The sequence below is a fragment of the Oncorhynchus mykiss genome, chromosome 1 (assembly GCF_057628025.1).
Source record: "Oncorhynchus mykiss isolate SJ-2025 chromosome 1, ASM5762802v1, whole genome shotgun sequence".
In the NCBI taxonomy this organism is placed as follows: Eukaryota; Metazoa; Chordata; class Actinopteri; order Salmoniformes; family Salmonidae; genus Oncorhynchus; species Oncorhynchus mykiss.
In genome coordinates, this window is record NC_143022.1 from 23,698,659 (window position 1) to 23,720,905 (window position 22,247).

At 42.5% G+C, this 22,247-nt stretch overlaps 2 protein-coding genes across 3 annotated transcripts; one reads left to right on the plus strand and one right to left on the minus strand.

The window, feature by feature from the left end:
* Positions 1-7,412: 7,412 nt before the first annotated feature.
* On the plus strand, positions 7,413-10,387 carry zgc:110339 (SDR family oxidoreductase). Of its 2 annotated transcripts, none has more exons than XM_021590070.3 (6): positions 7,413-7,898; positions 8,027-8,078; positions 8,538-8,725; positions 8,905-9,060; positions 9,237-9,347; positions 9,477-10,387. In XM_021590070.3, exons 1-6 carry the CDS (start codon positions 7,752-7,754, stop codon positions 9,588-9,590), a joined length of 768 nt encoding a protein of 255 aa, XP_021445745.1. In that variant the 5' UTR covers positions 7,413-7,751; the 3' UTR covers positions 9,591-10,387. The 2 variants fall into 2 exon arrangements, with proteins under 2 accessions (XP_021445745.1, XP_021445819.1); XM_021590144.3 differs by having other exon boundaries at positions 7,658-7,898; positions 9,007-9,060.
* Positions 9,911-12,854, minus strand: LOC110509244 (galanin peptides). Its single transcript, XM_021590202.3, has 6 exons — positions 12,705-12,854; positions 12,520-12,600; positions 12,158-12,212; positions 10,685-10,771; positions 10,460-10,531; positions 9,911-10,135 (listed from the first exon to the last, which is right to left on the minus strand). The coding sequence occupies exons 2-6, from the start codon at positions 12,598-12,600 to the stop codon at positions 10,074-10,076; spliced, it is 357 nt and encodes a 118-aa protein (XP_021445877.1). The 5' UTR covers positions 12,705-12,854; the 3' UTR covers positions 9,911-10,073.
* Positions 12,855-22,247: the final 9,393 nt, after the last annotated feature.

Here is a 22,247-nt window from a genome sequence, read left to right on the forward strand (position 1 = left end):
AGGAAGTGTATAGGGGATGTTGTTCCCCACTGTGACTATTAAAACCTACTAAAACCAAAAACTGTGAATAGATAGCATAATTCGCGCAAAACTGAATGCACGAACCACTGCATTTCACCATGGCAAGGGGACTGGGAATATGGTTGAATACAAACAGTGTAGTTATTCCCTCCATAAGGCAATCAAACAGGCAAAATATCAGTACACAGACAAAATGGAGTCACAATTCAACTGCTCAGACACGAGAAGTATGTTCATTGACTATAGCTCAGCCTTCAACACCATAGTACCCTCCAAGATCATCCACAACACAAAAAATATAACTCATAGAATCATCTTCAACCACCAACTTACTACCTGAGACACAGAGTCTCACACACAGTGAGACACACAGTGAAACCCAGGCTACCTAAATATGGTTCCCAATCAGAGACAATGACTAACACCTGCCTCTGATTGAGAACCATATCAGGCCAGACATAGAAATAGACAAACAAGACATCCAACATAGAATGCCCACTCAGATCACGCACTGAACAACCAAAACATAGAAACATACAAAGCAAACTATGGTCAGGGTGTGACAGTACCCCCCCCCCCCCCCCCCACACAAGGTGCGGACTCCGGCCGCAAAACCTGAACCTATTGGGGAGGGTCTGGGTGGCGGCTCTGGTGCTGGACGTGGCCCCCACTTCACCGTAGTCTTAGTCCCCCACCTTGTCCGCTTCCGTGGCCTCCTAACCACGGCGACCCTACTTAATGACACTGGACTGAGGGGCAGCTCGGGACAGAGGGGCAGAGGGGCAGCTCGGGACAGAGGGGCAGAGGGGCAGCTCGGGACAGAGGGGCTGCTGCTCGGGACAGAGGGGCAGCTGCTCGGGACAGAGGGGCAGCTGCTCGGGACAGAGGGGCTCTGGGAACCGCTGGGCTGAGGGGCTCTGGCAGATCCTGGCTGGCTGGCAGTTCTGGCAGATCCTGGCTGGCTGGCGGCTCTGGCTGCTCCATGCTGACTGGCGGCTCTGGCTGCTCCATGCTGACTGGCGGCTCTGGCTGCTCCATGCTGACTGGCGGCTCTGGCTGCTCCATGCTGACTGGCGGCTCTGGCTGCTCCATGCTGACTGGCGGCTCTGGCTGCTCCATGCAGACTGGGGGCTCTGGCGGCTCCTTGCAGACTGGCAGCTCTGGCGGCTCCTTGCAGACTGGCAGCTCTGGCGGCTCCTTGCAGACTGGCAGCTCTGGCGGCTCCTTGCAGACTGGCAGCTCTGGCGGCTCCTTGCAGACTGGCAGCTCTGGCGGCTCCTTGCAGACTGGCAACTCTGGCGGCTCCTTGCAGACTGGCAGCTCTGAACAGGCGGGAGACTCCGGCAGCGCTGTAGAGGCGGGAGACTCCGGCAGCTTTAAACAGGCGGGAGACTCCGGCAGCGCTGTAGAGGAGGAAGGCTCTGACTGCGCTGAACAGGCGGGAGACTCCGGCAGCGCTGTAGAGGAGGAAGGCTCTGGCAGCGCTAGATAGGCGGGAGACTCCGGCAGCGCTGAAGAGGAGGAAGGCTCTGGCAGCGCTGGACAGGCGAGGCGCACTGTAGGCCTGATGCGTGGTGCTGGCACTGGTGGTACTGGGCCGAGAACACGCACAGGAAGCCTGGTGCGGGGAGCTGCCACCGGAGGGCTGGTGCGTGGAGGTGGTACTGGGTAGACCGGACAGGCGCACTGGAGCTCTTGAGCACCGAGCCTGCCCAACCTTACCTGGTTGAATGCTCCCGGTCGCCCTGCCAGTGCGGCGAGGTGGAATAGCCCGCACTGGGCTATGCAGGCGAACCGGGGACACCATGCGCAAGGCTGGTGCCATGTAAGCCGGCCCAAGGAGACGCACTGGAGACCAGCTGCGTAGAGCCGGCTTCATGGCACTTGGCTCAATGCTCAGTCTAGCCCGGCCGATACGCAGAGCTGGAATGTACCGCACCGGGCTATGCACCCGCACTGGGGACACCGTGCGCTCCACAGCATAGCACGGTGCCTGCCCGGTCTCGCTAGCCCCCCGGTAAGCACAGGAAGTTGGCGTAGGTCTCCTACCTGGCCTCGCCATACTCCCTGTGAGCCCCCCCAATATACATTTTTGGGGCTGACTCTCGGGCTTCCTACCGCGCCGCCGTGCTTGTCTCTCCAACTCCATTCTCCGATACCCCTCTTCGCACTGCTCCAGCGAATCCCAGGCGGGCTCCGGCACTCCTCCTGGGTCGACCGTCCACCTGTCTATTTCTTCACAAGTAGTATAGTCCATACTCTTGCCGTCCAATTCGTCCTCCCATGTCCATTCCTCTCGCTGCTCCTGCTGCCGTTTCTCCTGCTGCACCTTGGGGCGGCGACACTCCCCTGGCTTTGCCCAGGGTCCTCTCCCGTCGAGGATTTCTTCCCAAGTCCAGAAGTCCTTATTACGCTGCTCCTGCTGCTGCCCGTTACCACGCCGCTTGGTCCTGTTGTGGTGGGGGATTCTGTAACGGTTTTCTTTAGGTGAAGTAGAGGCGGACCAAAATGCGGCGTGGTGGTTATTCATGTTTTTAATAAAGACATGAACACGAACACTACAAAACAATAAACGTGGAAAACCAAAAAAAAAAAACAGTCTTATCTGGTGCAAACACAGAGACAGGAACAATCACCCACAAACACACAGTGAAACCCAGGCTACCTAAATATGGTTCCCAATCAGAGACAATGACTAACACCTGCCTCTGATTGAGAACCATATCAGGCCAGACATAGAAATAGACAAACAAGACATCCAACATAGAATGCCCACTCAGATCACACCCTGACCAACCAAAACATAGAAACATACAAAGCCAACTATGGTCAGGGTGTGACAACCCCTACGCTTTCCAGCACAGGTGACCAGTCAATTTTACCAACTTGCTCCCCAAACATGTCAACACAACATATTTTTTGAGTCCTCTGATTCTAACAGTTTTGTGATACTTAAATATATGTTTAAAAACCCTCCTTGTGCAAAATGTAATAACATAATCACTGATTCCATGTACTATTACCCACTCTGCGATATTTTGGATTTATCAGACACCAATATTAAATCAATCGTACTTTGCACTGTTCACATACCCTGGGGGGATCTTTTATAATTTGTGTCAGAGCAAATGATCTACAGAAGTGGATAAATACATTGTGGGTTGGACTATCCTTTTTGCAGACATCCGTATTGAAATCCCCTAACAAAAGTATTTCCTTCATCAGCTAATTATTACAGTTTGACAACACAATTTTGAGACCTTTTTAGAATGCCTTCTGATTGGGCGGCCTGTAACACACCCCCAACCAAAAAAATAATAATAATACAATTTTTACAATTTAACTAAATGTAATCAAAAATCTACGTAATCCCCAAAAGTAATTATTTATCTTGGGAGGGCCATAAACAATAACTAGCAATGCTGCATACTCCGAAAAAGGTTCAAATCTCACCTTTCTGGTAAAAATAGTTATGCATTTCTGAAGTGTTGTCACTTTTGAGGACACAAGCTCAAGTACACCAGTGGAGGCTCCTCAGAGGAGGACCATCCTCCTCAGTGAATTTCATAAAAATAAAAATAGTGAAACGTTTAAAAAATGTTATCCTTTTTTGATAAAACTATACTATATATTATCAAGTCACCAAATAACTGATTAAAACACACTGTTTTGCAATGAAGGTCTACAGCACTCATTCAATATAAAACCTAAGAGGCTCAATTTTCTCACCCCCTTCCATAGACTTACACAGTAATTATGACAAGTTCCGGAGGACGTCCTCCAAACTATCAGAGCTCTTGCTGCATGAACTGACATGTCCACCCAATCAAAGGATCCACCCTCTCCCCACCGGTGTGATTGCTACTTCTGAGGGTTTAGAGCTTGAGGTAGTCACTTCATACAAGTACTTGCGAGTATGGCTAGACGGTACCCTGTCCTTCTCTCAGCACATATCAAAGCTGCAGGCTAAGGTTAAATCTAGACTTGGTTTCCTCTATCGTAATCGCTCCTCTTTCACCCCACCAGCCAAACTAACCCTGATTCAGATGACCATCCTACCCATGCTAGATTACGGAGTGGCTCTCGAGTGGCTAGAAGTTCTTTATCATTTGGCAATGAGATTTGCCACCAATGCTCCTTATAGGACACATCACTGCACTCTATACTACTCTGTAAACTAGTCATCTCTGTTTACCTGTCGCAAGACCCATTGGTTGATGCTTATTTTAAAACCCTCTTAGGCCTCAATCCCCCCCTATCTGAGATACTTACTGCAGCCCTCATCCTCCACATACATCACCCGTTCTGCCAGTCACATTCTGTTAAAGGTCCCCAATGCACACACATCCCTGGGTCGCTCCTCTTTCAGTTCATTGTAGCTAGCGACTAGAACAAGCTGCAAAAAACACTCAAACCAGACCGTTTTATCTCCATCTCTTCATTCAAAGACCCAATCATGGACACTCTTACTGACAGTTGTGGCCGCTTCACGTGATGTATTGCTGTCTCTACCTTCTTGCTCTTTGTGCTGTTGCCTGTACCCAATTATATTTGTACCATGTTTTGTGCTGCTACCATGTTGTGCTTTATATAGTGTTGTGGTGTCTCGCTTGTTGTGATGTGTGTTTTGTCCTATATATATTTTTTTAAATCCCAGCCCCCATCCCGGGAGCGATGAGGCCACAATGAAGCAGTCATGATGGCATACAATGGAAAATTACACAAGGAGTGAAAGGAATTATGACAAAACCCCCAATGATTGCTGAGTCATTGCCTGGACATGTAACAAACCTTCTCACTTGATGTGAGATTACTTAAAACGCAAAACTCTACATAACAGATAATAGCGTATTAAAGAAATTACTGTATATCTTACTTATCCAAAATAGAAATGACAGATACAACTTATAGGATTTAGTGCAGTTGCAGTGACCAGGAGTGACTTCTTGGATTTGGAGTCCCATAGAGATCCACTGAGACTAGATTAGAGTGAAAAGTGAAGATGCACAGTAACTACCATGATCAGATGATTATAATATCTTGACAATATGTGCAGTGTCATAACATAAATTAACATAACTTTATAGAATGACAACATAACGTAACATAAGAGTCAGACTATGGTTATGGTTGTGGTGTGATCCTACCGTACGACACTGGAAGCGGAGGACTGACCATCAGGGACCAGAGCCGGAGAGTGAGGGTACAGGGATCAGGGGGTCTGGTGGTACTGGCAGGACATCCGTTATCCATATCACATTTCAACTCCATGGTCAATTGTTATGAAGCTTTTCAAGTTTGATGGTTGATTGGTGTTATTTATCAGCAGTTATAGAAAACATACTGGACTACATTTTCTAGATTGTTAGAGCCCCACTTGATCTTATACAGGTCATGAGACTTGAGGCTGAGACTGACATGCTGCTGATCTGTGAGGAGTAGGATCCAGCCATGTGGTTGTAGCTGTATCCAGAGCCAGGGGAACCAGGGGAGACCAGCTGGTTGGGGGAAAGGAGGCTGTGGTTGGGCGGCAGGCTCTTAGAGGGCAGGTAGGACTGAGAGGCTGTGGTACATGAAGAATTGAGATTACTGGCAATACTACACAACACATATTCAACTAATGATAAGAATCACAAGCTTGTAATTTTTCTTTGAGTCATGAATGTACATTAACAGCTAAAGATGCATATCACTGAGAGTCCACAGTCATGGTCTTGAGTCATGGTTGTTGTGAAAGGAACTACTTATTATCACAAACTTATATACCATTTGACTCTTGTAAGGTCATTGAACACATGTTTAGAATACTGCTCCAGTGCCATCTTTAGACTCAGAGAGCCCTACTTAATCATAACCACTAAATCAGATGTCCAAGGCCAGAGAAGATCATATTATTCTCCTTCTTATGTAAGACTGCATATTTGAATTGTCATGAAAGACATTTTTGTTTTTCCCACTGTTGAAACGTTGTCATTGATCATGTGAATCCAAACTTATGTTCTCTGATAGAGGTTGTATAGGGTCCTGCATTAAACAGTATTATACAAGCATTTATCTGTGTTATTGCAAACATGTACAGTATGTAGACTACTATGTACACTGCTAGGTAGCCTAGTGGTTCCAACAGTAATTTTGAAATGCTCTTACAGACAGTCTGATGCTCTGTTGATTCTGAGGCATTAGCTATGCCGTAGTCTCTGGTTCATGGTCATCCATGCTGTCCGGGCAAATACTCGCTACAGCATCATAGAATTCACCCTGGATAAAACAAAATAATATGTATACGTAACTTAACAGCAACTTTAATTAGAGCAATATACTGTACCACTAAAATAATTGGAAGGGATATCCAGTAAAGTATCAGAAAACAACTGGAGTGTGTTGGAGTGTGTTGGGCAAGTTCATTTTGCATCGCTATGTGCCGTGGACGGGGTATACACCTTCTAGACCATTGTATTACATCTCTACCCACTCAGAGCGCCAGCCATTGAAAAAACGAACTGGCCCATATATTGAGGATTGTAACGGAAATTAGGTAAAATATTTTTAAAGCTTCTTGTTGGTTTCAATTAGCACTTACTGACATCATATTGCAGTAGACTGGACCCTCGGATGACCTCTGGCCACCAATTGAACTGAAATGGCTGTTATTTGCTAAACTGGATGTGGGCATGGAGGGAGTGAGGGCTCAGCATCATGTGGTGGAGGGTAGAATCTGTAGTTGTTACAGTGATGGTCCATCCTGCTGGATGCAGCTGCTCTGCTGTACCCTGACCTTTCCAACTGAACCATGGGGAATCACTCCTGGCACACTGTCTGTGTGATCTCCTGAATCAATGTTGACTTCCCATGGCAACATTTCCGTGTTTTTGTCGAACCACATTTTATTTTGGGGCGTATACTACCACCTACTTTCGAGTCCATTCGCTAATTTTCATACCTCTGACATGCTGTAATGATAAAAAAATAATAATAAAAAAATGAAAAAGTGGTGTAATAGCCTACAGTTTTCTTGACATTTAGTTTGATTAATGTGATAGGCTCATGTCTTACATGTACGGTGTACCCCTATCCTCACTTTATTTTGCCGGTGTTGTTCCGAAAATCGCCCCCTGCCAGAATCCCTCCCCCCTCCCTTCTAATTTCCTTAATTCTGTGGCTAGAGTGAAATATTTTCTGTGACACAAATCAGAGTCAAATACTTTCTATAGAACAAACTTCACAAACTTCATAGGCAACCGAAATTAATAATTAATGTATGTGCGTTATATTAAACATAGAGGGAATAACTATGGCTGAATATGGCTGAATTATTATCCTTACACTTTAAAAAATACTAGTCAAATAAGACATGGGAGAGATTACGAATTTTGAGAGATTTATTTATAGACTAATACAAAATCAGTAGCGGATTTAGGTACCGGCGACATGGCGGGGGCGGCACCGGAGTGCGCCGAAGGGGGGATTCTTTTAAAAAGTATACGTTTGATTTGGGTCGCCAAATGCGCCGAGTGGTGTTTTGGGGTTGCACTTTGGACTAGTAGTAAATAAGGAGAATGGAGCGGAAACAGTTCAGACACGAAATCAAGCGTATTGATCCGCATTGGTCCATTCGAGTTGCTATGAAATTTAAACCACGCCTTCAGATTGTATCGCTACAAAAATGATGGCTGGACACTGAGACCGATCATACTTCTTCATTAAACAAAGTTAACAGACATCTACTAACTATGACTCTAAAATTCACAAAATGTCAATCTGTACTAATCACTGGAGCGAGCAGAGGCCTCGGTCTACAAATGGTGAAAGACCTGGCAAGAAGCACCGAGAGACCCAAAACAATAATAGCGACTGTTCGCAATCCAGCCGCAGCACAGGTAGGAGAACATCATGTTGGTGAATTGTTTGGTGTTTGGTGAATTTCCACGTAATGGAAATACACGTTTGAGGATTCGCCTTTGCTGTAAACTTAGGGATACATAATAAAAGTTGATCTTCATTTCAGGATCTTCAAAATATTGCCAAGTCCTGCAAAGGTGTTTATATTGTACAGCTTGGTGAGTTGCATAGCCTACATCATTTGTAAAACTTGGACACAGGAGCTAGGGTGCAGTGTGATGCTGATTTGACACATTTTGTTGGGTAATCGGTATATGATCCCATGTGCATCATGTGCCTTGCATAGTTTGGACACATGCCCCATATGCCTTACTTGTTATACAAGCAGAATGCACAAGAAACACTGTATTGGTAGTTCCGCCTGTGTTCCTCTCAGGGATTTTCTCCCTTCAAACTCATTGGAGTAACTAAAACGTATATTACACGCTCAATTATATGTTTGTAGGACTCAACAGAACATGATGAAATCCCAAACTGAAGTAAACCAATAATGTAAAAGTAAATTAAACCAATACTGTAAAAAAATAAACAAGGAGAAAAACGAAAACTAAATTCTGTTTGTTTCCTGTGAAGTTCCTTTTTGAATGGTAATGAGTCTATGATCTCTTTTGTATCAGATGTTGTCAGCCAGTCAAGTATAGACTCAGCATTGCAAGCGGTGTCATCTATACTTGGAAGTGATGGGCTGAATTGCCTCATAAACAACGCAGCCATCAATCTATCCACTGATCTGAAGACAGTGACACCTGACGCCATGATGAAGACTTTTGAGAGTAATACTGTTGCCCCTCTTTTTGTCACCAAGGTAAATCAATGTGTTGCACCTCTAGAAGAGCATGTATGAGAAATATCTTAATTTTCTTGTAGCACAGAGGATATTTTTATTCATGCCCAAATCACACACATTTATGAAAAGTGTCCTACTTCATAAGAAACCTGTATTCTCGCAACTATCTCTAGATCACATAATATTGTTTCTTGTAGGCATTTCTGCCATTGCTACAGGCAGCTGCTGCACGGGGCACTGGAATGGGGATCCATAGAGCAGCTGTGATTAACATCTCTTCCATACTCGGCTCCATTAAGGTCAACTGGGGAGCCGGAGCAGCCTTCAAAAGCTATGCCTACAGAACCTCAAAGGTGAACAGCAACCATAATGAGCCGTTTCGACAAAGCCCATATAAACATTACAGACAATCTCTGGTTGCAATATTAAGCATAGAATGTTTGGGTGTGGCGATAATTAATCTGACTGTTCTTATGTGTACATATTCATTACATGTCCTGTCCATCTCATTTTGTTTATATATATGCAGGCTGCCTTGAACATGATGACAAGGTGTCTGGCCACTGACCTGGAATCTGAAGGGATTCTGTGCATGGCTCTTCACCCTGGCTGGGTGCGCACTGACATGGGTGGCCCACATGTGAGTGTCCCATACTCTTGGTTGAGGCATTTTATGGTTGGGTCCTTTAGAATACATAAAAATACATGGCTGTGTATTTCAATGAGTTGACAGTTGATATGGTGCATTTTCATGTCTCTTATGGATCAGGCGGATTTGAGTGCGGAGGAGAGCATATCATCTTTGCTGTCTGTTATCACTGATCTGACAGAAAATAATCATGGGGGATTCTTGGACTACTCTGGAAACAAGCTACAATGGTGAAGCTCAACTTGGAAACAGTAACTTGTGGAATGGGTTATGTGCAGTTTTTCTGCTGGTGCTGCCAACAGTTCACTGGGACAAAACACAGCAGAGATCACAGAATAGAACAAACAACTGCAACATCATGCTATTATGTTGCTCAGCAATCTCTGACTCCTTTGTATCTAGTTGGTGTGAGAGAGAACTTGGAGATTTGACATTTTAAATTGGAGACTTTGTTTCATCTGAGTGGTTTGGGTTGTTGTTACACTTTCTAAAGGTAATCTCACTGTTTGAATACAAACTATATACTGTATAATACATATATAGGAATAACAATGTTTTGCCATTCAAAAGTTTTATTCAGTCCATTTCTTTCAAATTATAATAAGAACGTGATTAATCTGTTTAGTATATTGTTGTTATGATGACACCAGTATAATGGGAAATGTACAGATACTGTTGTTTGTAGGCAGGTAAGGCGTAGAGAAGAGATCAGTTGAACTAGGGCTGATCCATCTCTTCTGATGTGAGAGAGGAAGGCATGGTATCCAGAGCTCCGATTTCTGTAAGGTAGATGACGAAACATTTGAGTGAGCACAGTTAGATGGTTATAACTGATTAGGACTATGCTAGTATTTGTTGTGTTCCAAATGTTGTAGCAACATATAGCCAGGAATCTTGACTAGAAATGTAATCTGTAAATACATTTGAAATACAAATATAACTAGACCATATGAAAAACATGATTATTTTTACTATTTTTGGAACATGTCAAAACGCCTGATTTTTATTCATTAAAAAAATAACAATCATGAGAATGCGGTCAGTGTTTTTGCTGTAATTAATTGTTGTAATTAAACATTAATAACAAGACACCATGAACTTACCTTTAAGTTTCAGGTATGATAAGAAGTCAATGACAGTGTGTATTACATCCTCATCTGCTATTCTCAAGGCACCTGCAAAATAAGAGACCATCATGAGGTGTAGACGACACTGAGTAAAGCAGACTTACTGTACAGTACATCATCTACTCTAAATATATTTGATTTACCCTTTCATAGGCCAATGAAATGTAGGCTATAAGATTTGACAAGGCTTTAGCTTCTCACCTGTTTTGAAGTCATCGTCCAGGGGCATGCCTCTCTTTCCAGCAAGGCCATGCTTGTCACTGAGAGTGCGGTGACCGTCAATGCCGTCTGAACAACAAAACAAAAACATAGTTTGCGCAGCTGATTTTGACCCATTCCCTAGATGAAATCCCCTTCATTTCACAACTCACACAAACACCACAACCCTGCCTAAAGCTCACATGACGGCATAAGGCATCCTTTATGATGGTGTGTTTTTCCTTTTATCTGTCAAGAGTCTGAAAAGCAACCTGCAGGGCTTGAGTCATTGAAAGGCTGGAATACATATATTCACCAATGAAATGCGTGAAAGAAAGGCACATAATCATTGACGGAAACAGAACCTGACATGTTTTTATACATTTTATATATATATATATATATATATATTAAGGAAGGATCCCTCCACATGCAAAGAAGAAGGGTAAAATAGTAATTTCATTAAAATATCCATCTGAAATTACTATTTTACCCTTCTTCTTTGCATATATAATATATATATATATATATACATATAATGAGAGGGGCAAGGAGCAGGAAATACAATGGTTGAAATTACAATATACCTCACCCCATCAACAACTTTAATAAAGGTTTGAGTCAACAGGGCTAGTAATAGTGCACTGAATAATCATGTAAGAGCACTAATTATCTGAAGTGTAATCCTTGAATTTTGACGTTAACCCTTAGCCCTTGATGCGTTTCCCACAGTCATCACGGATCAAGTATAATTACATGCAAAAATGAAATGATCAACTTTGTTCTGACAGTGCCTCTTAGATTAAAAGATCCTGTATCATGGTTTAATAATTCATAAACAAGTGGGAAAACAAACCAATAAACATAAAGTGGCCATGGCTGTGATAAACACTTGGTTGTTGCATTAAGAGTTAAGTCTGCAAATAATAAACAGAGGAGCAAGGCGTCACAGAGCAATTCCTCTGCTGACTTCAATGTCCTGCAGGAGCTATCTTACATTGACTTAGCAGTTCTTCTCTCCCCCTTATGCTGGGATTATCCTTTATCTGTATTAGGTGATCAATACGACCTGAAACACAGGGATGATGGCATTTGACCTAAATTTACAACAAGGACCTGTGTTATGGGATACATCCTCATTCTGTGTTGACAATAATCCATGAACCTTGGGAATAAATGTGTTGCTGTGCAAGTAGGCTTTTCAAAAATATAGTCATTTAAAAGGATATAACAAATGAAAATGTTCTGTGTCGTCCAATAACGACACAGAACAAGTTTGTTGGAATACATCATGCCACATTACACAGCCAGGTGAAATGTGAAAAAGTATAATAAAAGTATAAACAAATATGAGAAGAGCATGATAATGGAGACAGGGCAGGTGTGTAAATGATAGTTTAGTTAAAAGTACTTGATAGTGGCATTTTGACAGTTGTGTGAAAGAGCACATGTATTTAATACATAACAGTCACTTACGGGGACCCAAAAGGTAGCCAGCACTGTTTAGTGTCCACCCTCGCTTCTCTTTACCCTGTTATGAGACAAACACACACACACACACACACACACACACTCAAATCAGATTCATTATACACACTGTACAATCATCAGTTTTCTCAACAATTTATCTTATTTTCTGAATGCGAATTGCTTGACCTTGACTATAGTGCAATAACTCAATTATCTCAATGCTTGTTATGGTGTTATGTCTAGATAATAGGCAACAACGTTCATATAATTGTAATGTTGCTTGCAATAGCCTACTTGTAGTTAAAACAATGAGAAAATAAGAGCATTTAAAACAACATTTTGCCAAATACAATAAAATGTTGACCTACCGCAATCACTAATCCAATTGTTTCTGACAGAGCTGCAAATAAAATGAGTGATATGCACACTACTCCAAAAGACTTCTTCATCTAAATCAAGATATTAAAAAGGTGTTAGTTGTAGAAAAACTCTCAATTTTAGAAGTTAAAAGTCGCAAAACAAACATTTCCAAAGAAGTCTTAAAGCGGCTTACCTTTAAAGTTTTGTTCAACAGTACAAGAGATAAAAGATAATTTAAAAGTTTAAGGCTTTCTTCAAAATAGGTATGCTTATAGAATAAGCAAAAATACAATGCAATATTACAGCAAAGAGATCTTCAATGTCCCTGTCGTGCTTCTGGTTTAGAAGAGAATGATTTTGATGGCCTTTTATAATACACCCCCCACTAAAAAAAATCCTATTCCTGAAATTCAGACGTCACAACTACCTTCCCCCTCCTGTAGTGGTCATGTCACAATGAAATTACAATAACATCATCATGTTCTTTTTGTAACCTTATGAGACATTGAGTTGGACAATAGTTCTTAAAGTCAGATACATTTTATCACTAATAGAATCTCACGTGATGTCATTTGTAGAAAACATTTTATTATGCATGTCAAAACGAACACTGCTATAAGATCAGTAAATCTAAAATATTTATTTTAGAGCTTCTATGTCTGGTAAAATGGTTCAAATGTAAAAATACAAAACCATTACATACAAACATAGCCTAGAGATAAAAGACAAAACCATTACATACAAACATAGCCTAGAGATAAAAGACAAAACCATTACATACAAACATAGCCTAGAGATAAAAGACAAAACCATTACATACAAACATAGCCTAGAGATAAAAGACAAAACCATTACATACAAACATAGCCTAGAGATAAAAGACAAATTAGGAAGACAAGTGGATACATTTCCATGGGTTTGTGGACAGGTCCATTTTAATAGTCAGAAAAGCAGGAATTCCATAATGGAAGGGTGATATCTATTTCGTAACAATGCATTGGAACTTTTCTGTAGCCTTTATCAAGAAACAGTTACCTTAAAATGCGACTAAAAGGAGATTTTAAAAAAAGTGTTTTTAGATATGGTGATAGGTTACAAAAAGGAGAAAAACAACTCCCTCTGAGCTTTAAATGAAGTTCTTTATTGAATTAACAGATCAGATATAACAAGAGCCTGAATTCTATGAAAATGTGATCCTATCATTGACAGTTTCCATTCATACTGGAGGAGGATGGTAGTTACAGGCTGGACCAAAGAGTACACTAGAAAAGCCACTCCCAGGGCACCATGAACTTCCATTCCAATGAAAGTACAGGTCAGCAGCAACCAAGAGAGAGCAAAATGGGATTCCAACAGCGTGTAACAAAGGCAGGAACCTTTGGGCTCTTTGTAAAATGGTTTGTCCTTCTTCAGCTGTCTGGTCTGATCCAGCAAGGGCTACTGGTGGATCTAAAAGTTCTTGTGTCCATTTGTCATTGGTCTGTGTGGAAAATCCTCCATTGTAACATACTTCACACATTGAGCAATGTTCTGATCCATTATGACATGGGAAAGGAACTCCATCCGAAGAACTCAATCCTGAAGATATATGGCTGCCTTCTTTCATATTGATGACATGCATGTTGATCACACCACCACACAATCCATTTGTTGAAGTTTTCTTCAGGGAGAGGTTGCTGAAGAGATAATACATTTTTTTATGAACACTCCTGACTCAACACCTTTATACAGTCTACAAGCATCGTATACCAACCATACAGGACAGCTCTATTTGGACACCTTGATTGTGAATAAAGAGTAGATGCATTACAACCACTAACTATTCCAGTTAAGTCCTACCTGCATTCTATTTCTTGTCCTTGTCTTGTATTTAATTGTATAGGCCTATCACAACATGGTCGGCTTAGCTCTTGGATGCCAGGTATTGCTCTTGCACAGGTGGGGCTCTTGTCTGGAAGGAACAGGGCTATAATTCCATCCTTCGTAATAGCAACACATCCACATCTGCCGTCACTGTTTAGCTGGACTCTGCATGGCTGTGCTATAGCGAAAGGTGCAACTTCCGATGCAGGTAATGGGCTCTGTTGCTCAGAAGAGGCCTTTCTTCGTCGTTCACAATGCATTCTTTTGGCAAACAATCTCGTTGGCAACATTGTTTCAACCAATGCAAGTTGACAATCGAAGCCTGACAGTTTTCTCCTCACCTCCTGCAAGATTAAATATCATAGATGAAGTTAAGAAAAATAATTGATTTATAAAGTCAAGTAGGCCGAAAACACATTATCTGCAGATATTTACACAAACCCTTATTATTTTTTTTGAGACCCCAAGTCCTCTGCGTCTGCAATGATCAGACATTGTTCCAATGTTGGCAAGCGCTGAATTAATTAAACAAATTCTGAACGTGAAAGACTGCTTATTATAGATTATAACAGTGAGTAAAATGATGTTTTCCGATGTAGACAGACAGCGCGCTTGTCTCGCTTCTCGGAGACAGAGGCTGTGAGAAGAGTCGCACAGAGCACACTACCTGTTCATCCAATGTGCAAGAGTTGTCATCATTATATGATGACGTCACGTGAGCGTGACGCTCAAACGTCGTTCTTGTTCTTTTGCTGTCTATCATGGAACCCAAACCGGCTGCGCGCGTGCGCCATCGAGCATACATTTATTTTGTCCCCCCACACCAAACGTGATCACAACAAGCAGGTTAAAATATCAAAACAAACTCTGAAACAATTATATTAATTTGGGGACAGGTCGAAAAGTATTTATTGCAATTTAGCTAGTTAGCTTGCACTTGCTAGCTAATTTGTCCCATTTAGCTAGCTTGCTGTTGCTAGCTAATTTGTCCTGGAATATAACAATTTAGTTGTTATTTTACCTGAAATGCACAAGGTCCTCCACTCAGTCAATTAATCCACACATAAAACGGTTAACCGAAACGTTTCTAGTCATCTCTCTTTCTTCCAGGCCTTTTCTTCTCTTGACTTTATATTGCAATTGGCAACTTTCATACATTATTAACTAATGAGGAGATGGCACGTGGGTACCTGCTTCAATAAACCAATGAGGAGATGGAAGATGCAGGACTTGAAGCCGATCTATTTTAGCCCGTGCAATAATTGAATAACGTAGATTTTTAAATGTATTTTGCAACGCTCGCGTGTGGCCAGCCTGTAACTCATATAGAACAATGAAAAAATATTTGGCCTAGCTATCAACAACTAGCTTTGAGCAACGTTATTGGAAACGTTTGTACTCTTCTCTCAGAATGTGGATAAACTTGAGAAAAATGTGTCTGAATTGCCAACAATAATTCCATGAGGTAAATTTAATTGAGTAGTGTTTTTAGCTAACTAGCTAACTTTAGCTAGCTTAGCTTGCCCACAAAAGTTGATTGAGCGCGAGATTCCCTAAAATCATGCCACTTTGATACAGCTACGACCGGAAGTTACTTTTTCGTAGCAGGTTAGGATAAGTAGGTTAAGGTTAGGAGTTGTAGCTATCTAAAAACACAGAAAGCTAGCTATAGCTTGTAGTTATAATAACATTTTTGGCAAAAATATTTTCCTAGGTAACTGCTAGTCTGCTGTTGTTAGCTGCGGTGGTTAGTTGCGGTCTAACCACCAGATATCCATAGGAAGCCTAATTTCTTTAGATTTAAGTTTGCCAGGCTGAAAATGCTCGGCCATTGTCAATAACCCTTTCCCTATCTCTCCCTACCAGCCTATCTACACAACGAATCCCATTCAGGAATCAGAAATATGGCTGAGACAGTGACAACATCCACATGCACTGGGACCTTTTCAGTCAACAGAATCAACCAGGGATCATACTCACTGTGTTTGGAGTATGTCTCTTTGGAGGTGAAGAGCTAGCTTTCTAACGTTAGCTCTTTTTTAAAATTGTAATGACCTGGCCTGATCGTAAAGGAACAATTGTCCAGACAATTGATGGGTTAATAAACCATGAATTCGTAACCTCAAACTCCACACAGATGGGCCCCCGGATGGCGCAGTGGTTAAGGGCGCAACAGGGCCAGCTGTGCCACCAGAGACCCTGGGTTTGCGCCCAGGCTCTGTTGTAACCGGCCGTGACCGGGAGGTCCGTGGGGCGACGCACAATTGGCCTAGCGTCGTCCGGGTTAGGGAGGGCTTGGCCGGTGGGGATGTCCTTGTCTCATCGCGCACCAGCGACTCCTGTGGTGGGCCTGGCGCAGTGCACGCTAACCAAGGTTGCCAGGTGCATGGTGTTTCCTCCGACACATTGGTGCGGCTGGCTTCCGGGTTGGATGCACGCTGTGTTAAGAAGCAGTGCGGCTTGGTTGGGTTGTGTATTGGAGGACGCATGACTTTCAACTTTCGTCTCTCCCGAGCCCATACGGGAGTTGTAGTGATGAGATAAGATAGTAGCTACTAAAACAATTGGATACCACGAAATTGGGGAGAAAAAGGGGGTAAAATTAAAAATTAATTAATTAATTAAACTCCACACAGGCTACTGTTTGGCCGCAGCCCACGCCAAATAAATGAAAGATACCCATATAAGCAACTGTGATATTCTCTTGTGAAGACCAGACATAAGAGAGAGAACAATGGCTAAACATGGTCTTAATTTGCAATGCTCCATCCCCCTTTGTTTCCTTAAGGAACTGCTTATCTCATGATAAGCTGTAGACCACACTATCTACCTAGAGTGTTTTCATCTGTATTTTTCGTAACTGTCTACATACCACCACAGACCGATGCTGGCACTCAATGAGCTGTATACCGCCATAAACAAACAGGAAAACACTCATCCAGTGGCGCTCCTAGTGGCCGGGGACTTTAATGCAGGGAAACTTAAATCAGTTTTACCAAATTTCTATCAACATGTTAAATGTGCAACCAGAGGGGAAACAATATTAGACCACCTATACTCCACACACAGAGATGCATACAAAGCTCTCCCATGCCCCCCATTTAGCAAATATGACCATAATTATATCCTCCTTATTCCTGCTTACAAGCTAAAATTAGAGCAGGAAGCACCCGTGAATGGGTCTATAAAAAAACTGGTCAGAGGAAGCAGATGCTAAACTGCAGGACTGTTTTGCTAGCACAGACTGGAATATGTTCTGGGATTCTTCCGATGGCATTGAGGAGTACACCACATCAGTCACTGGCTTTATCAATAAGGGAATAGAGGACGTCGTCCCTACAGTGACTGTACATACCCCAACCAGAAGCCATGGATTACAGGCTACATTTGCACTCAGCTAAAGGGTAGAGCTGCTGCTTTCAAAGAGCTGGACTCTAACCCGGAAGCTTATAAGAAATCCCACTATGCCCTCCGACGAACCATCAAACAGGCAAAGCGTCAATACAGGACTAAGATCGAATCCTACTACACTGACTTCGACACTCGTCGGATGTACCAGGGCTTGCAAACTATTACAGACTACAATGGGAAGCACAGCCGAGAGCTGCCCAGTGACACGAGTCTACCAGACGAGCTAAACTACTTCTATGCTCGCTTCGAGGCAAGTAACAGTGAAGCATACATGAGAGCATCAGCTGTTCCGCTCTCCGTAGCCGATGTGAGTAAGACCTTTAAACAGGTCAACATTCACAAGGCCGCAGGGTCAGACGGATTACCAGGACTGTGCTGACCAACTGGCAAGTGTCTTCACTGACATTTTCAACCTCTCCCTGTCTGAGTCTGTAATACCAACATGTTTCAAGCAGACCACCATAGTCTCTGTGCCCAAGAACATTAAGGTAACCTGCCTAAATGACTACCGACCCGTACCACTCACCTCTGTAGCCATGAAATGCTTTGAAAGGCTGGTCATGGCTCACATCAACATAATCCCAAAAACCCTAGACCCACTCCAATTTGCATACCACACCAACAGATCCACAGATGATGCAATCTCTCTTGCACTCCACACTGCCCTTTCACACCTTTCACAAAAGGAACACCTATGTGAGAATGCTATTCATTGACTACAGCTCATCGTTCAACACCATAGTGCCCTCAAAGCTAAGGACCCTGGGACTAAACACCTCTTTCTGCAACTGGATCCGGGACTTCCTGACGGGCCGCCCCAGGTGGTAAGGGTAGGTAACAACACATCTGCCACACTGATCCTCAACACGGGGGCCCCTCAGGGGTGCGTGCTCAGTCCCCTCCTGTACTCCCTGTTCACTCATGACTGCACGGCCAGGCACGACTCCAACACCATCATTAAGTTTGCTGATGACACAACAGTGGTAGGCCTGATCACCGACAACGATGAAACAGCCTACCTGGCTGTAAATCTGGGGAGATAAGATAGGACAGGGAGAGCCCCTCCAGAGCTCTAGTATCTGGGGGAGACTGGAACTGTCAGCCGAGTGGTTATAAACTGTGGTGAGACTCATGAGAAAATCCCTATGTTCGTGTGTATGTATGTGCGTAGGTTAGAATGGTATAAAAGGATTTGTGTATGCACGAGAGAGCATACGCAAATAAACCTGGATCTGATCAATTGTGAGCTGGGAATTCTGTCTGTTTTATTTGAGACCAGAACTTTACAACCTCTGGGTATCAGACAGATAAAGATAATTGGAATTTATGAACATTGATTACAAAATTACTGAACACTTAAAAAAAACAATCAATCTTTAACATAACCACTAGTTAACTACACATGGTTGATGATATTACTAGTTTAACTAGCTTGTCCTGCGTTGGAAATAATCAATGCGGTGCCTGTTAGTTTATCATCGAATCACAGCCTACTTCGCCAAACTGGTGATGATATAACAAGCGCATTCGCAAAAAAGCACTGTTGTTGCACCAATGTACCTAACCATAAACATCAATGCCTTCTTAAAATCAATACACAAGTATATATTTTTAAACCTGCATATTTAGTTAAAATAAATTAATGTTAGCAGGCAATAATATCTAGGGAAATTGTGTCACTTCTCTTGCGTTCTGTGCAAGCAGAGTCAGTGTATATGCAGCAGTTTGGGTCGTCTGACTCATTGTGAACTGTGTGAAGACCATTTCTTCCTAACAAAGACCGTAATTAATTTGACAGAATTTTACATAACTATGACATAACATTGAAGGTTGTGCAACGTAACAGCAATATTTAGACTTATGGATGCCGCCCGATAGATAAAATACAGAATGGTTCTGTATTTTACTGAAAGAATAAACTTTTTGTTTTTTAAATGAGTTTCCGGATTTGACCATATTAATGACCTAAGGCTCGTATTTCTGTGTGTATATTATAATTATGTCTGATTTGATATTTGATAGAGCAGTCTGACTGAGCGGTGGTAGGCAGCAGCAGGCTCATAAGCATTCATACAAACAGCACTTTCCTGCGTTTGCCAGCAGCTCTTCGCAATGCTTGAAGCACAGTGCTGTTTATGACTCCAAGCCTATCAACTCCCGAGATTAGGCTGGCAATACTATAGTGCCTATAAGAGCATCCAATAGTCAAAGGTATATGAAATACAATGGTATAGAGAGAAATGGTCCTATAATTCCTATAATAACTACAACCTCCAACTTCTTAACTGGGAATATTGAAGACTCATGTCAAAAAGGAACCACCAGCTTTCATATGTTCTCATGTTCTGAGCAAGGAACTTAAATGTTAGCTTTTTTACATGGCACATATTGCACTTTTACTTTCTTCTCCAACACTGTGTTTTTGCATTATTTAAACCAAATCTGAAAATGTTTCATTATTTATTTGAGACTATAGATGGTTATTTATGTATTATATTAAGTTTAAATAAAGTGTTAATTCAGTATTATTGTACAAATACATATATAAAAATCGTCCGATTAATTAGTATCTGCTTTTTTTGGGTCCTCCAATAATCGGTATCGGTGTTGAAAAATCATAATCGGTCGACCTCTAGTCCAAGCACACCAAGACAGTCGTAAAGAGGGCACGACAAAACCTATTCCCCCTTAGGAGACTGAAAAGATTTGGCATGGATCCTCAGATCCTCAAAAGGTTTTACAGCTGCACCATCGAGAGCATCCTGACGGGTTGCATCTCTGCCTGGTATGGCAACTGCTCGGTCTCTGACCGCAAGGCACTACAGAGGGTAGTGCGCTCGGCCCAGTACATCACCGGGGCCAAGCTTCCTTCCATCCAGGACCTCTATACCAGGCGGTGTCAGGGGAAGGCCCTAGAAATTGTCTAGCCACCCTAGTCATAGACTGTGCACGGTAAGCGGTACCGGAGCGCCACGTCTAGTTCCAAGAGGCTAAATGCATCACACTTTAAGTACAGATTTCATGTCATTTAGCTGAATGGCTAGTCATGGCCCAGCTTTCCATAGGTCCTGGGAAATGCTGACCTATTTGGCCAACACCTTAATTGTCTCCATCATTGGTATTATTTGGTAACATTTGGGCCTCAATGATTTCTTCAACATTATAGTGCTCTACTTTGCTATGTACATCACATCACTTTTTTATTGAGGCATTTTATTGAGGCATTTAACCAGTTTTTCTACCGCATAATTATGTTACGTATCAGTTTGTTCTTGTGATCATTGGCAAGGAACCAGAGGAGGTATCTATTTGAGACTCTTCTTTCTCTATTACAGACATGTGACTGTAGTTGCACTGTCACCCTTATTGGTACGCACTGGCTGTGGCTTCAGCTGGAGGTGGGCAGCAGTGTGTGTCTAGGGAGGGACCAAATGGGCCTTTTGTGTATGGGCTCTAATCAATACCTATCGCTGAAGTATTACAGATTATGTGCTAGAAATGTAAAAGTAATTCCAGAATGAGCCGACATATGCAGCGTTTACCGTGAATGCAGTCTCCACTAACGCATGAACATTTCCTTTAAATGTCAGTCATGTTGTAACGCCGAACTTCCGCGATACAGATTGAATAGAGCTTCTACTTCTTAAGCTCATAGATTTTCAATCAGATGATTTGGATGAAGTGCAAGTGAGAGAGAATGTAGGGATTTTTTTGTTGTGTATTTACTACTTTCTATTTTTACTTTCCTACCCCTTTAGCAGGGTACCATGATGACAGCAGTGTCCTTATGTTATGACTTCTGTTAATATAATCATAATCTTGACAGTTGAAGTTATCATCTCTGTTACAGATTTTGGTCCCGTCTTCTGGAATGGCGGTCCTAACACGTCTTATTAATGCAACATCAATTCCCTTGTTCCTTATTTATTTATTTTTATTTTACCTTTATTTAACCAGGCAAGTCAGTTAAGAACAAATTCTTATTTTCAATGACGGCCTGGGAACAGTGGGTTAACTGCCTGTTCAGGGGCAGAACGACAGATTTGTACCTTGTCAGCTCGGGGGTTTGAACTCACAACCTTCCGGTTACTAGTCCAACGCTCTAACCACTAGGCTACCCTGCCGCCTGCCGCCCTTAGACTTCTAGGTAAGGAGTACTGTGTTGAGTAGTTGTCTTATTGCACAGGTTGTTCAGAATGTATGCAAAGCCAACTAAACTGCACTTAGTAGCACTGAAAGGGGTTGTGTCTCTCTCACATTGTGTCCTGTGTTCCCAGACCTATGTGACGTGCCGGCCCAACCGTATAAAACATATATCTTCCCCCGTGCTCTTCCTTCCAGGTTAGCATTGAAGAGTTTTCCCCCACAGCTAGGATGACCAAGTTCCCACACTTTGACAGGAACATTCTGTGTCCACCATCAACACAGAAGCAGGAGGACCTGATGGAGGAGGCTCGCATGC

What these genes read in the sequence shown, in the direction of transcription:
- LOC110509244 (XM_021590202.3), bottom strand. Translation starts at nt 12,600, where the DNA reads ATGAAGAAGTCTTTTGGAGTAGTGTGCATATCACTCATTTTATTTGCA. An exon ending in TGGCTACCTTTTGGGTCCCC is followed by an intron (nt 10,772 to 12,157) that starts GTAAGTGACTGT and finishes TTTGTTGTTCAG; the next exon opens with ACGGCATTGACGGTCACCGC. An exon ending in ATCATACCTGAAACTTAAAG is followed by an intron (nt 10,136 to 10,459) that starts GTAAGTTCATGG and finishes TCTACCTTACAG; the next exon opens with AAATCGGAGCTCTGGATACC.
- zgc:110339 (XM_021590070.3), top strand. Translation starts at nt 7,752, where the DNA reads ATGACTCTAAAATTCACAAAATGTCAATCTGTACTAATCACTGGAGCG. An exon ending in TGTTTATATTGTACAGCTTG is followed by an intron (nt 8,079 to 8,537) that starts GTGAGTTGCATA and finishes CTTTTGTATCAG; the next exon opens with ATGTTGTCAGCCAGTCAAGT. An exon ending in CTGACATGGGTGGCCCACAT is followed by an intron (nt 9,348 to 9,476) that starts GTGAGTGTCCCA and finishes CTTATGGATCAG; the next exon opens with GCGGATTTGAGTGCGGAGGA.